Genomic DNA, 16,060 nt, shown 5'->3' on the forward strand with positions numbered 1-16,060 from the left:
GCATGGCACTCATCCACAGATTCAATCAATAAGCACATCGACCTGGACCCAACATACTGACCACTGCAACGGACAGCTGGAACTGACAACCGGAAGCGGCAGATTCAAACCACTATAAATGCTGGAGGAAAGATCACAGAAGCACTTCACATGAAGCTCCCAAGCACTGAGGATGTCACCTCGACAGAGGACGAAACGTCTGCAACACAAATTCCCAGCTCGGCGAACAGAACCACAACGGATAGGAAGAAAATTAGATTAAACACTGGTTATTAGCACCTAGAAATCTATTGGTCCTTGACTTCAGCATAATCAATTACTGAGCTAGGTAGGGATTTCCAAACATCACTGCCCACTGACTGAAGAAATTCCTCCTGTTCTCATTGCTAATGGATTGCCCCCTATTCTAAGAGTAATTTCCTTGATCAAAGTTAAAAATCACACAACACCAGGTTATAGCCCAACAGGTTTATTTGGAAGCACTGGCTTTTGGAGCGCTGCTCCTTCATCAGGTGGTTGTGGAGTAGCACTTCGAAAGCTAGTGCATCCAAATAAATCTGTCGGGCTATAACCTGGTATTGTGTGATTTTTAACTTTGTACACCTCAGTCCAACACTGGCATCTCCAAATCATGACTTCCTTGATCAAGAGAGCCCCATCCAGGGGGAAACATATTTCCTGCATCTATCTTATCTATCTCCTTAAAAATGTTATAAGTTTGAGTTAGGTTTTGTGGAACCTGAAAGGAGGATGAATTACGCTGCAGCTATACTGTGCTATTGATGGGAGCCGGCTTTGAAGAGCTCGAAGGGCAAGTTGACATTTATTTAAAGACAAAATTATTTTCACTCTTCCCTGCTGATGTCTTTGACACCCCATTGGGACTGTTCCTTTCATGCCCATTAACCTATCGCATTCTGCACAAGTGTCCACGATTCCTGTATGATACTTGACAGTCTCTGGACAAGCAAAGATCAGAAATGATAAGTTTATTCAACTGTTACTTCCTGAATTGCAAAACCTCTACCACGGAAGCTGAGAACAGGTAACTGAACACTGACCACAGGTCAAAGCTGAGATTTATTTTTGTTACATGGGTCAGCAACTTGTTAGACGAGGTCACTGAGCTGCTGGTTACTGACTACGTCTGGTATTGTTCATGGTTTGTGATTCACATGGGAAAGCTAAAATCTATTTTAAGTAAATGATTGTTTAAAGTTTCAGAATTCTAAAAACAGGCAACTTATATTTCACTCTGTTTTAAGAGCAAAAATGATGTCATACTGGGGAAAATATCACTATATACTTCCCTGACCGGATATCCCTCCCTGTTGTGATGTGCAATGAATCTGGCTGTGAACTATAGTGAATCAAAGTACAATCTGACTACCCTATGGAGATATGAGTTCTGTTAAATTTCCAACGGCGCAAACAGAATGCAAAGATTAAAGAACTAAGTTCTAAACTTTCATATGGGGTTCCGAGAGACTGTATGTTTTCATTTATGACTTGCCCATAGAGTCCAGTTACACTTCATTACAGTGCATTAATTGCTTGCTTCTTTAAAATGACGTGTTAAAAGGGCACTTCTCTAAGTTCTCAGAATGTCCTAAAGCACTTCACAGCCAAAGAATTATGTTTGAAACGCATTCACTTAGGCAGGCAAAGATGGCAAATAATTCAGACACAGTAGGACTGTTGAGTGGGTTGCAAAAGGGAACAATACTTTAAAAACAAAGATTTACGAGGCATGTGGCACATCTTTTAGAACATACTGCACTATTGTGCTTCATCACCTCTTTGAAAACAGAATTGCATTTCATGACCTCTGGAAATATTTCAAGCACTCTTGCTTAGTTGGGACACCCTCCCTTAATTTAGGAAACATTTTGGATTCTGAGACAGCCGGCCCAGTTTCATCACGACTGAGTTTGATGGAGGTCAAGAAGGTCCCACTTTGTCAATTGCTCCTCACCTGAGACCTGGTGAACCTCACTCAGGTTAAGCTCACTACCAGGTACCTTTCTCTAATGAGAGAGCAGCCTTATGGTCCTTTCGGACTACGGCCACTTCACTTCACTGAGCTTAAAAGTGATGCCTTGTACAGTCCAAATGTCATACCTTCAAGTGTAAAATTTCATAAGAAGGTTGGGATATGCGGGACTGGAATGAAAGGTAGTAAAATTACATTCTTTGGCGAGCAAAAAGACATCTTGAAGAGTTGGTTGATTGTTTGGTGGTCTTTTGCCTATTCTTATAAAGACCAAAGTGAAATAGCTTCATTCCCAAACTCAGCATTGTGGAGCAAAGAATCCCTTATATTTCATCAACAAACACTGTTACCACTCAGTGATATAAAACACAGAAAATAGAAACATTGACAACAGGAGCAGGAGTCAGCCATTTCAGCCCTTTGAGCCTGCTCCACCATTCAATATGATCAGTCTCTTGTTCCTGCTTACTCTCTTTGATCTCTTTAGCCCAAAGAACCACATCTAACTCCTTTTGAAGCTATGTATATGCTATGCAATTCTATTTGGAAAGAGACAGCTTGAATCCATGTTGCAACTTTCATAACGTCAGGATATACCAAAGTACATCAAAGCCAATGAATGCTTTTGAAAGATGGCCAGTATTGCAGTGCGGAGAAATATCAGAGACAATTTACACAAGGCAAAAATCTCACATATAGCAATGTGATAAACAACCAACTAAATTGCATTTTTATAATAAATTCTCTTCTTTGAATACTGTCATGGAAATTTTTACAACCATTTGTGTAGGCAAATTGGGTCACAAACTAACAACTCAGCCAAAAAGTGGCATCTTTGACAGTATAATACTCCCTGAGTACTGCACTGGAATATCAGCCAAGATTATGTACATCAGTCTCTGGAGCAGGACACCAGTCCTCGATTCTCCCATAATGGGAAACAAGCTTTCTGTAAGAACCCTATAAGTTCCTTAAGAATCTTGTATGTTTCAATATGGTTGTCTTTCATTTTTTCTGTATTCCAATGAGTACAGATGCAACCTACTCAATCTCTCCTCGTATGACAGTTCCTCCATACACTTGTATCAACTTAAGGAACCTCCTCTGGACTGCCTCCAATGCTAGCGCATCCTTTCAGTGACATTAGAACTACGTCTAATATTGTATATTGCAGTGGCCCTTTTTACTTAAACATACTTAAGCATATAGATTCAGCAAAACTTATTTCTGACTAAAGGTAAAGATAGACCCCATTTCCAGATAGTTTCAAATGACAACAGTTGAAAGACATGGATTCAAGAGAACTCTATAGAAGCATCTTGTAATTTCTATACTCAAAAATGCCTACAGGAGACAAAATAGTAACAGCAAATCAAATCATTTTATATTTGCTTTGTCATCCTGAAATCCTAACACTCCAAAGCACTTCTAAAATGTTGTTAGGGACAGTTCCAACTAACTGTAGCAGAACTAAGACGTACAAGATATCACACAATAGCACACACAGCTTTCATAATAGTGTTATGAGAATCTCATGTCAATGGATTAGCAGGAAAGACACCAGGAAATTCAAAAACATATGCAACAGATCAGCTGCTAAATTCATCAAAACTGCAGAGTTCCTAACGGAAATTCTTAACCAAATATCAAGTGGATAAACTGGAGTGCTGTGATTGATCATGAGTGGACCCAAGTGCAGTTGTGTGAATAACAGCATGTCAAGTACTTCAATTTTACACCAAATGTCAGGATAAGAGTTCCTTCAAATACAAAACTTCATGAAATCCCTTCCCCAAATTATCAACTCCTGTGACGTGCTTTGGGTTTCTTATTACGTGAAGGGAATTTATTCAGCTGGTTGATTTGCTGTTTAGCCAAGGAAGATCTATGCTTCAGCCTCTGATTGCAATACTAAGTTCAGGGTACCTCTGCAGCTCTGAGTCAGAGGGCTACTGAATGCATGGCATGGGTCCATGCATGCACACTGATTGTGGCAGACACCATGTCAAGCTTATTCCATGACCTAACGCCATTTGGCTTATCAGCAGATGGTAAAATTGTACTCTACTGATGAGTCTTCAACAGAGGTGGTGACAAAAACTGGGAGATTAAAACAAAATGACTGCTCTTTGGAACTGCAATTCAACAACTGCTACTTCAGTAGAAAATTAACATTACTTCAACTACAAGGATAACGCAACTGTTTAGATGTTTGTTGCTTTTTCTTCATAATCTATCACTGGCTAAATGCATTACTGAAGCACATAAAAATGCTCAATAGCTTTTGTGGAATGTGCGCTATTTTAGCAAGGTACAATGCTTTCAATTCATGCAATTACAGGCCTGTCAATCATTTGCCATTGTTTGTAAATGTACATTATTACAATCTATTCAAAATTCTGCACTCAGCCAGCTGCCACAGTGGCCTTTCAGAAAACTAATTACAAAAAGCACTCAATCCTTTTTATTTCCCTTCAGCACATCCCTCTTCACAAGAGCAGTCCACAAGAATAGTCTTGTGAAAATGCACAGTAGATTACTGGCACTTGCAGATCCTGATCAAAATGGGTGAGCCCACAAAAAACAGCTAAAGGAGTGCAATTTCTCAGGTTTGCAGTTAACGTTTTGGAACAAAGGCCAGGTTTAATACTTGGATCACCTACCCTCCTGGATGATCTGCATTCTCTTGACATAAAAGTCTGCAAGTAAAAACACCCAGGAAGGGGCAAGGATGGAGCAGAACAGTAAACACTGGATCTTCAAGGAAAGTAATTACTTTCCCCATTTTTTTTTTTAAACACAGTTATGTATCCGTTATAAAAATATTGAAGATGACGAATAAAGACTGCTTGCCGAGGGAGGCAGCAGAAAGGACATAATGTGAAGAAACCCCCTGAAATATACTCAACCCAAGCTGGAAACTCTATTTTATATGCACAGTGACCACTTTATTCTGTTCACCCTAAAATAGATAAGGTCGAGGGGTATTTTAATAAAAGCTTTTGCCAATTTAAATGGATAGGATTATTGATGGAAACAGAGATGAGGGTTGAGGACAAAAAGCAGGAAAAAATGTTTTCTATACAGACTGCAACATTCCCCAACACAGTTAGCAATTGAAGCACAACGCATTTTAAGTTTTAGTCTGCTGTTTAGAGTGGCAATTGAAGAGACGTAGCGACAATGTGGGTTAGAACTACTACTCACGAGGTGATAAACACTAAAACCATGAGCTAGTGCAATCTGCTAGGCATTGTTAGTGTGTTAATGGAGCAGATCACCATAGGAAGGAAAGAGGAGGGATATTAAAGTGGAACAGAAGAGGGGAATGAGTGAAAAAGATTACAAAGAGGAGTAAGGAGTCAGAATTAGATTAAATAAAGTGAGAGAAATAAAAGGGAAGTATGTACAGGAGATAACAAATAGGGACAAACAGAATAGCATGGAACAAAATAGCGAAAACATGAGGGAAAGAACAAAGGGAGAGAATATGAATGATTGGAGGGTGAGAGGATCAATACTAAGAAGTATGTTACAGGCAGGAACATGCACATATCTCATTTCTCACATATCACATATCTCAGTTCCACCAGAAATCACAGGATGAAAATTCCCTGTCTCCAGCATATATTGAAGCTCTAAATGCAGCTTGCATTTTATTTCCTTCGGGTGCAGTATACCTTGTGGAGGACCTTGCTTCATTTTGAATGTACACCACCTCCGGCAATTCTAACTCCATTAAATTTAAAACATTTCTAATAAGTTAAGGAAATCAAACAAGAAATTATGATTGCAGAGAGTCTATTTTACATTCATAATATGCATTGGATGGAACAAATTTGCATTTATAATATTAAGCATTTCCCCAGGGCTGTATAAACCCATTCTGAACCTTTGATGCATGTTAAACATAACAATATCAAAAATAACCATAGTATTAACAAAGTCCAGCTTTGAGCCATGAAAGCAGTTACTTACTGGGCCTCCTGTGCCTTGAAAACAGTGGTTATATCCAGTTCTGGTTACTCTACAGTTAATTTTAGTTCTACAGCCACGCTCATCTATCGCTGAAACCCTCACCCAGGTCCTTTTTTATCTCTCGAGTTGTCTATTCTAATACATTTAGGGCTGATCTCTGATGTTCCACCTTCTGTAAACTTAAAGTTCATTCAAAACTCTGCTGCCCAAGTCCTAACTTATGCCGAGTCCTGTTTGTCCATCATGTCTCGTGCACGTTGATCAACACTGATTTCTGATTAAAGAGTGATTTTAAACTTGTCTTCCTTGTTTCCAAATCCCTCTAGGACCTCTCCTATCCATATTGGTAATCTTAGCTCGGCCTGTAACTGTCGAAGGCATCTGAGCTCTTCCAATTTTGGTGAGTTGAACATCCCCAATCTTAAGTGACTATCATTGACAGTTGTGCCTTCAGCTACCAAGGTTCTACGGTCCGGCGTTCTCTTGCAATACGGCTTCACAATATTTTTTTCCTCCTTTAAGACTCTTTTTAACACACATCTTTGACCTAGTTTTTGGTTATCTGTCCTCATACCGCCTTATGTGGATCAGTTTTTGTTTGATAATGCTTCCATGAGGGAAACTTTACTACCTTAGAAGAGCTACATAAACTTATTGGATCACAAAAGACCTGCTGTTACACAACAATATGCCAAATTTTACTTCACACCATTTAAAAATCAATTCAGCACAACATCGTTGTCTTTTTAAAACACTTGACAGCTACTTGACCACTACTGCATCGAGCCAAATAAATGAAGCACAACAGTTTTCCACTGCACTAAATAAAAGTACATTTAATAATTTTTGCACAATTTTTCAAGTGGTTTCGTTTTTGATCTTCAGGTTAGTGGACGCTACTTTGCCACACAATAAAAGTATGGAAATGCCACTGTATTTTAACATAAAGCAAGTCTAATCCTTCACAAATACTTTGGAAATCATGAATTGCTTCGCTTCTCTTAAGTTCCATTGGCTGACCCATTTTATGAGCTCAGCATGGTTGTATATGATGATTGCATGGAAATCATAGCTCCATTACATCAACCAGATTCAGTCCTGGTAAAAATAAGATTGAAAGCAGTACATTGTCTGGGCTGAGTTCCATAAAGTTTAAACAAATGTTGAGTACTTTTCAACGCTCAGAACAAATTTGATGTACAAATTATCCACTTGCCCTCATTGTTGAGGGTTCTGCAGGGATCCTTGACTGGTTAGTGCTGACAAATAACATGTAATTGCCTGGTCACCAGTTTCTATTTAATCTTATTATATATCTTCCTTCCTCCTACCTGGTGCTATGGAAACCTAGTCCTTTATCTAGATTTCTCAAGAATAAAACAATAGTGCTGAAGAATCTAGTTTGTGGAATCCAGTTTGGGCTGTACAGACTTCATCAGCTTTTCAATTCAGAGTATTGTTCAAATCTGAAGCCAATGAGCCCAAGGTGATTAAACAGCAGGGAATGAACACTATTCTTTTAAATGAGTAGAGCACCAAGTACTGATGTATTCTACTGATGATCAGTACATTAAACCATGTAAAAGTTGCACCTTTGGAAGACGTACCAGAAAGAAAAAGTAGGCTCAAGAAAAAAAGTGTTTTAGAAAAGGATGCTTGGTATTTTTCTATAGTAAGAGATCTATACAATCAGCACATTAATGATTTTGCTAAATAGGTCCAAAAATGAGAACGTATGCTTGACTTGATTCAGTTGGTTCTCTCCAAAAAAACGTGATCTCATCCTCAACTTTTACCACAGAGACTGTTTGAAATTCCTTTGAAATAATGGAATCCATCCACCAGTAATTATGAATGGACTATATATCTTCTGCTTGAAAAGTACTGACAGCTTCAAGTACTGAAATCACAGTAGCGTCTAATTTGCCAATTAACTAATGCCAATTTGCTGCATGCACCCATCCCATCGAATTTACCTGCAATACCTTAACTCGAATCAAACAGAGTTATTATTGTCGGGGATTTGAAAACACCTCTATCATATGTCATCAGCAAGCATGCGGAGGTCAAGTAGGTCACAGAGCAAAATTGCCTCTATTGTACCTCACAACGGTAGAAACCAGCCTCCAACTGTGAAGAGTGATGTTCTACCATCCCTCATGGTCTGCAAATTTGTCAAATCCGAAGCAATTTGTGTCAGGTTGCAGACAAAGGGGCATGGCAAACAAATGGCAACAGCATACCATTTTAAAAACCCTTCCTGTTAGTCTGATTTATCACTTCAGGGGATTATGTGCCTATGGAATAGAAGAGGCATAAAGAGTCTCGTCGTGATGAAAGGATATTATTAAACTAGACAGAGTGCAAAAAGATTTACTAGGATGCCACCTGGATTGGAAGATTTGAGTTATAAGAAGAGGCTGGATAGACTGGGATTTTTTTTCCTGGAGTACAGGAGATTGAGAGGTGACTGTATAGAGGTCTATAAAATCATGACAGGCATAGATAAGGCAGATACCCAACAGCTTACCCCCATGGTAGGGGACTCTAAAACTAGAGGACATAGCTTTAAATTGAGGGGGGTCGGATACAAAAGGGTCCAGAGAGGCAATTCTCTCACATGGAGGGTGGTGAGTGTCTCGAATGGCTGCCAGAGGTAGTGTGGGGGTGAGTACAATTTTGTCATTGAAGAAACATTTGGACAGATACACAGCTGGGATAAGTATGGAGGGACACGGACCAAATGCAGGCAAATGGCACTATTTCAATTGTGAAATCTGGGCAGCATGGACAGGTTGGGCCCAAGGGCCTCTTTCCTTGCTGTCAACCTCTATGACTCTATGATATTCCAAACATTATGGATGAAACTGGTCTTTGTTTGCCTATCCTAAGGTTGGAAAATTTGCCGACCAGGTGGGTGGTTTGTTAGTTCTAGTATTAATGAGACAAATGCAAAGCCTATCACTGCCAACTATACTTTGTTAATTCTTACTTTTCATTGCAAAGATACCTTTTTCCCAAACATGTGTGTTTATGATATGTGTATATGCTTCCAGCTGAAATCCAAGATGGAGTCAGCATTATTGGCTTTAATAAAAACAAGTTCTAATCTTACCTTCAGAGAAACGCATTCCATTTCTGATACAAAATTCCAGCGTATGAATACAGCTTGTTTTAAATTAGTTCATAACTATAGAGGATCCTGTGTACCACATTTCCCAAAAAACATTGAATAGATGCTGGCAAGCTTGATAAAACTATCTACGATATTTTGACAATCTCTCTCTCAGTGTTTACTGTGGAAAAGGACATGGAAGATATACAGTGTAGGGAAATAGATGGTGACACTTTGAAAAATGTCCATATTACAGAGGAGGACGTGCTGGATGTCTTCAAACACAAAAAAGTGGATAAATCCCCAGGACCCGATCAGGTGTACCCTAGAACTCTGTGGGAAGCGATTGCTGGGTCTCTTGCTGAGATATTTGTATCATTGATCGTCACAGATGAGGTGCCAGAAGACTGGGGGTTGGCAAACGTGGTGCCACTGTTTATGAAAGGTAGTAAGGACAAGCCAGGGAACTATAGACCAGTGAGCCTGACGTCGGTGGTGGGCAAGTTGTTGGAGGGAATCCTGAGGGACAGGATGCACATGTATTTGGAAAGGCAAAGACTGATTAGGGGCAGTCAACATGGCTTTGCGTGTGGGAAATCATGTCTCACAAACTTGATTGAGTTTTTTTGAAGAAATAACGAAGAGGACTGATGAAGGCCGAGCGGTGGACATGATCTATATGGACTGCAGTAAGGTGTTCGAAAAGGTTCCCCATGGGAGACTGGTTAGCAAGGTTAGATCTCATGGAATACAGGGAGAACTAGCCATTTGGATACAGATCCGGGTCAAAGGGCTGGGGTGGAGGGTTGCTTTTCAGACTGGAGGCCTGTGACCAGTGGAGTGCCACAAGGATTGGTGCTGGATCCACTACTTTTCGTCATTTATATAAATGATTTGGATGTGAGCATAAGAGGTATACTTAGTAAGTTTGCAAATGACACCAAAATTGGAGGTGTAGTGGACAGTGAAATAGGTTACCTTAGATTACAACAGGATTTTGTTCAGTTGGGCCAAAGGACTGAGAAGTGACAGATGGAGTTTAATTTAGATAAATGTGAGGTTCTGCATTTTGGAAAAGCAAATCTTAGCAGGACTTATACACTTAATGGTAAGGTCCAAGGGAATGTTGCTGAACGAAGAGACCTTGGAGTGCAGGTTCATAGCTCCTTGAAAGTAGAGTTGCAGATAGATAGGATAGTGAAGAAGGTGTTTGGTATGCTTTCTTTTATTGGTCAGAATATTGAGTACAGGAGTTGAGAAGTCATGTTGCGGCTGTACAGGACATTGGTTAGGCCACGTTTGGAATATTGCGTACAATTCTGATCTCCCTCCTATCGGAAGGATGTTGTGAAACTTGAAAGGATTCAGAAAAGATTTACAATGATGTTGCCAAGGTTGGAGGGTTAGAGCTATAGGGAGAGGCTGAACAGGCTGGGGCTGTTTTCCCTGGAGCGTCAGAGGCTGAGGGCTGACCTTATAGAGATCTGTTAAATCATAAGGGGCATGGACAGGATAAATAGACAATGTCTCTTCTATGGGATGGGGGAGTCCATAACTAGAGGGCATAGGTTTATGGTGAGAGGGGAAAGATATGAAAGTGTCTTATGGGGCAACTTTTTCATGCAGAGGGTGGTATGTGTCTGGAACGAGCTGCCAGAGGAAGTGGTGGAGGCTAGTACAATTGCAATATTTAAAAGGCATTTGGATGGGTATATGAATAGGAAGGGTTTGGAGGGATATGGGCCAGGTGCTGGCAGGTGGGGCTAGATTGGGTTGGGATATCTGGTCGGTATGGATGAGTTGGACCGAAAGGTCTGTTTCCGTGCTGTACATTTCTATGACTCTATGACAGCGACTCACTTAAAAAAAATATTTAGCTTAAGAGAAAGTGGTCAAGCTGTGGGGATAGTTCAGTACTTTACTCCAAGTAAATAAAATCATTATGCAGATAAAAATGTGAAGAACGAGAGGGAAAAAAATTTCTTACTTACCAGGAGCTTTAACAACCAGAATCTAGACTTATAGTAGCAGGTTTTTGTGGGATTGATGAGAAACAGGAACATGAACCCATACAGTATGAGAGGGTTGACCTGCATTGGAATTAAGTTGTTAGACCCATACAAACTGATGAACAGACTCAAGCCCCAAAGGACTCCCAGGAAGCCAGCAATCTGTAAGAAGATAAATGCTTTTATTATTTTACACAGAAACACAGCAAGTCAATAAGCCAATTCTGCTCCCTTACACACTTGAATACAAGGCACAATTTAATTAATTATGATTCCAATGTCTGTGCGAAGTAGATGCCAACAGGGCTGTGTGTGGAAATAGTCCTCATTTAAAGAAAGTACATTGAAGGGAACTTTATCAGATACTTATGATGCAATGATCAAGTATAAAACAGATTCCCGAACAGGATAGACAGATTTTAGCTTGACTGAGCAAGATTGGATGAGTGAATTTCTTATTCCCTCAAGTTTTTGCATCTCCTGGATACTTTGATTATTAGTAAAGATATGCACTATTTAATGAATATTCAGTGATGAGCCTAATAACTGTATCTCACATATATAACAGAGACAGTTCCCAAAATGATCCTTTTGGAAAAGAAATACTCAATGACAATGATTAAGTGTTTGTTTAATTGTGTTGTTTCATATTTTCTACTACAGCATGGAGTTGATTATTTGAACGTGTACATCTCTTGACAGGAGCTTGAGCTTCAAAGTGTCTTCTAATTGTTGGACTTAGTGATGAAATAGGCTCTTGATATGTGGAAGGTGATTAATAACAATATTGCATTATTTTCCACCCACTCATTATCTTACTCTTTAACTACATGCACTTCCAGACCAAAAGGATAATTCACTCTCCCAAATGTGTGATTTCTCAAGCACATTACATTTTTTTTTCTATCCCTGTTTATTACTGGTGCTTCATATTTCTTCCAAAAATCATTTATACTCTAAGGGGTCACAATGAATGAGGAAATTCATTTGCACTGCATCACTGTGCCATAGCAGCTATAGACACAGTTCCAAGATCCCACTCCCAATTGCTTACCTACAAACCATTCTTTGTAGCTGCAGAGGTGCTTTCTGTTTGATAGGTACCAGGATAGATTGAGACTTTGCAAGAAAAAGGATGAGGGCCATAACACTCACGTCAGTCAGTTCTCGGAACATGGAAAAACTAGGCATCTGCCACACAGAATTTGACAGTTGGGGAAAAGAGTGTTTCATGGGAGTGCATGTATTCTGATTTTCAGTGATTTAAAAAAAGCCCTCGTGGTGAATAGGGCCTTGATGACATTGATGGTATAAAGAAAGCAAACGATATCACTACACCTGGGCATGGGGCCCAGTTTGAAACAAAAGCAACTGCCAAATGCCCTCTTTGGCAGTAGGATAAGAATGTGGTGCTTGGATAACTGAAATCTTTGACATTATGTTTCAGCTCTGACATTATGGCAAATGCTGCTTCTTCTAAGGTGGTCAAGTATCTACTGGAATTCTGCAAAAACATTACTTTATAACGTTAGAAAGTAGCCCCAAAGGAACCCATAAAAATCACAGGAAAATGTGAAAAATGTTCTGAGGGGCTAAACAGGCTGCAAATGAAATAACCAACAAAGAGAGCACAGAAACTCACATTACAGCACTTATTTAACAGAACATTTCTCCACCGGAGAAACTGAACTGAGATTGCTTGAGGATGATTATTTAGAGCTGACCCACATTCATGCATTTAATAAAAGATGCATATCTTTGATTAATACAAATACATGAGGTGAAGTTTTATGAATGAACAGATTAAGAAAATAAACACGACTGGGAAAGTTAAGACCTGCCATAGGCCTATCAGTCACATATGAGATGACCAACCTCAAAGAGATGTTGATGGGACAGATTGCTTCTGGGGTTGAGTTCAAAGATTAGCACGTGGTTCACTCCAGCCTGCCGCCAACCATATGTGTTGATGCCAAGCAGAAAGAGAAACTCGATCAGCAAGAATCCACCACGGTAAATACGCACCAAAGGCCAAATATTCCCTTCTTTTGATTTAGCTGGAAAATGGATCAAGAATTGTTAAAGCAGTTGACGATCCAGACTGAACTATTTTTAGATGAAGTAACAAGAATCATCTTGACATACACCTTCTCACCACTAACTATTTTTCAGTTGAGTTAGAACACACAAAATTAAATTAGAAATGTAAAAAAAGACAATTTCTAAAAGTAATCTTCCAGAAGTAAAAAAAATTCCTACACTCAGTCTCTTGAGGTCTCATTACATTAAGGAGATGCAGAATAGAGAGAAACAGGATACACCAAAATATACTCTCACACAGACATCATAATTCTCATTTAACATTGAGCTTTAATTAATGGTTAGTTAGCTCTTTTGGAGAGGACAGGTGCCTGAATTAAGAAAAACATACTTAAATAAGGCAGAACGGTTCTTAAATAAGGCAGTTTTAGTGTTTTTACCCCTGAACCAAGAGACCTTGGTTCAAGTCCCAGCGGTGTGTGTAATAACATCTCTAAGCAGGTTGATTAGAATTTAGGTTAAACAAATTAAAAAAAAACTTAAGGTAGAATGCTTCTTGTGGCAGTGGTAGCATTCCTACCCCTGAGATTCTAGCCCCACCTGCTCTACAGATTAATGACATCTCTGAACAGGTTGATTAGGAAAAAAAAAGGTCAATAAGGCAGTGGTAGTGTCCCAATCTCTGTACCAGGAGGCCAGGGTCAAATCTCACGTATTTTAGGGGACTATGTTAACATCGCTGAATAGGTTGATTAAAAATAACTAAGGTAGAAAAACGGCTTTTGTGGCACAGTAATAGTGACCTTGCCTCTGAGCCACGTCCCACCTGCTTCATAGGTCTGTCAAAACACATCTGAAGAGGTTAATTAAGAAATAACAACAATAAGGCAGAGAAACTGTGCAGACCAAATTAAAAACATATCATTGTTCTACCAGAGCCTGCACCATCTTTCCTGGGCTGAACAACGCTTTCTAAATTGCACTTTAAGCCTTCAGTCTAACTAATCTCTTGCCAAGGTTTTGCATCTTAATTTTTCCTATGCCATCACTCCAGTCTATCTGACACCATTCTTTTTTGTTGAAAACTAATTGGATTATCCCCTTAAAACTCTCAAGACCATATTACTGACACAATAACTGTGATTTCTGAAGTTATTAAAATTATTATGAACACTTTCAAAGTTCTGGAACAACCATTTACTACCTGTTTACCTGAGTTGGTCATAACATTGGTTCCCTTTTTGCCTAAGGAGTTGTACCTTTGGGACCACTATTTTTGAATATTTATTTGCCATTGACTCTAACATTGACAAAATCTGTGACTGGCTCCATTAATTTCCACACAAGTCATTGCTATACATCTTTCAAAATAATCAAGATACACCTTTCTCTATGCTGTAGACGACATAAGGTTCTATTCTTTCTTCATGTCACTGCTTTGTCACTCTCTTGGGGCCTAATCTGCCTGACTTCAGCAATTCCTCACCTAGCTCAACTTAGTGCACAGTGCATGGAACCAACATTCCTCTCAGGAATTCTTTAATTAAACTCGTGAATCACTAATCCTTAAGTGCTTGCATATCCTTCAACTGGGGTCCCAACAACATAGTATAGCAGTTGTCACATCATTTCTGGTTCAAAACTAGCCAAAACTTTCTCAAGAGTGATGTGGTGCAGCGGTAGCATCCCTACCCACGGGCCAACTATTTAATTGGGCTTTGGGTTTCTTTTAACTTTTGAAAGTAGTGTTACTTCAAGTCAATAATTTTGCAAACCAATAATTTGCATTTATATTGTGCATGTTGTGTTTATATTGTCGAAACCCTTGCTTTACCAAGTGCCTCAAAATGGGACACATACCTGGTCACTGTATAGTTCCCAAACTTGTCTCAAAACAGATTTTCTTTACCTTTACAAGTAGCTTCAATATCATTTACTGCCAATGTATTCTTAAGAATCTTAACAACACAGAACAGTATAAATTTGACAACATTTGAAATCAAGGAGATATTAGGTCAGGCTTTAATCGAACAGAAACGTTTTAAGATGGGTTTTAGAAGTGGGGTGTGGTAGAGGCTTAAGGAAGGAACTTCAGAACTGAGGGTTTGGACTACTGAAGGCACAGCTTCCTGAAAATCAGGGAAGTTCACAAGTGGAGCAGCATACAGATTTGAAGGTTGTAGGAGGATATAGAGAAAGGGGAGGACAAATCCAGCCAACAGCATTCATGCCTCACCTCCGATTGTTCAACTCCATCGACTGGCATCCTTGGTCTCAGTAGATTCCAATCTCAGATTGGAATATCCTAAGTATTGCTCAGATTGCCTGCATGAAGTTTGATTCTCTCTCTTTTATACAAAATGTTATTTTCCCTTCAAAAACCCTTGGGTCTCTGAAAGTTTGTTCAAAACTTGAATCCTGTTCCCCTTTTTGGGGAATCTCTGCTTGCTTCCCTCTCCTGGGTAGGACAATAAAAAAAGGTTCGGTACCTGATACTACACACAAGTATGTTGCCCTGCTAGTGCTAATCTATTCAAGTTGTGGTAACAAATTAGAATAGCTGACAGCCGGCTCAAATAGAAATTTAACAAATAATGGACTATTGGATGCAAATTACTTCAATTGTTATGTAGTATGGTGGGTCAAACATCAGACTAAAGGAAACAACTATTCCTTACTGCCAACTAGAAAAACTGCAGAGACTTTAGCTTTCTTCACCAGGAAAAAAGACACCTAAGAAATGATCTTATAGACATAATCAAGACAGTAAGTGGTGTAGGTGAAGTTATTTTGTAAAATCACTTAAAATTATCTTGTGCCAGTTGAACAAAAGGAGACATCTCAAAATAGTGAATAGTAACTGTGAGGCAGTTTCAGAGTGGAAAGGCGCCAGGTCCTGATGGACTTCCCAGTGAATTCTACAAG

At 39.3% G+C, this 16,060-nt stretch overlaps 1 protein-coding gene across 1 annotated transcript in view; it reads right to left on the bottom strand.

Annotated features, from left to right (window-relative positions):
- Positions 1-16,060, bottom strand: part of LOC122554626 (xenotropic and polytropic retrovirus receptor 1 homolog) — a 301,561-nt gene that overhangs the window by 55,905 nt on the left and 229,596 nt on the right. The window contains exons 8-9 of the mRNA XM_043699948.1: positions 12,971-13,152; positions 11,078-11,257 (exon numbers count right to left, since the gene is read on the bottom strand). Of these exons, the coding sequence (XP_043555883.1) occupies positions 11,078-11,257; positions 12,971-13,152 (362 nt within the window). The remainder of the gene's footprint in view (positions 1-11,077; positions 11,258-12,970; positions 13,153-16,060) is intronic.

Source organism: Chiloscyllium plagiosum, chromosome 11, assembly GCF_004010195.1.
Source record: "Chiloscyllium plagiosum isolate BGI_BamShark_2017 chromosome 11, ASM401019v2, whole genome shotgun sequence".
Taxonomy (NCBI): Eukaryota; Metazoa; Chordata; class Chondrichthyes; order Orectolobiformes; family Hemiscylliidae; genus Chiloscyllium; species Chiloscyllium plagiosum.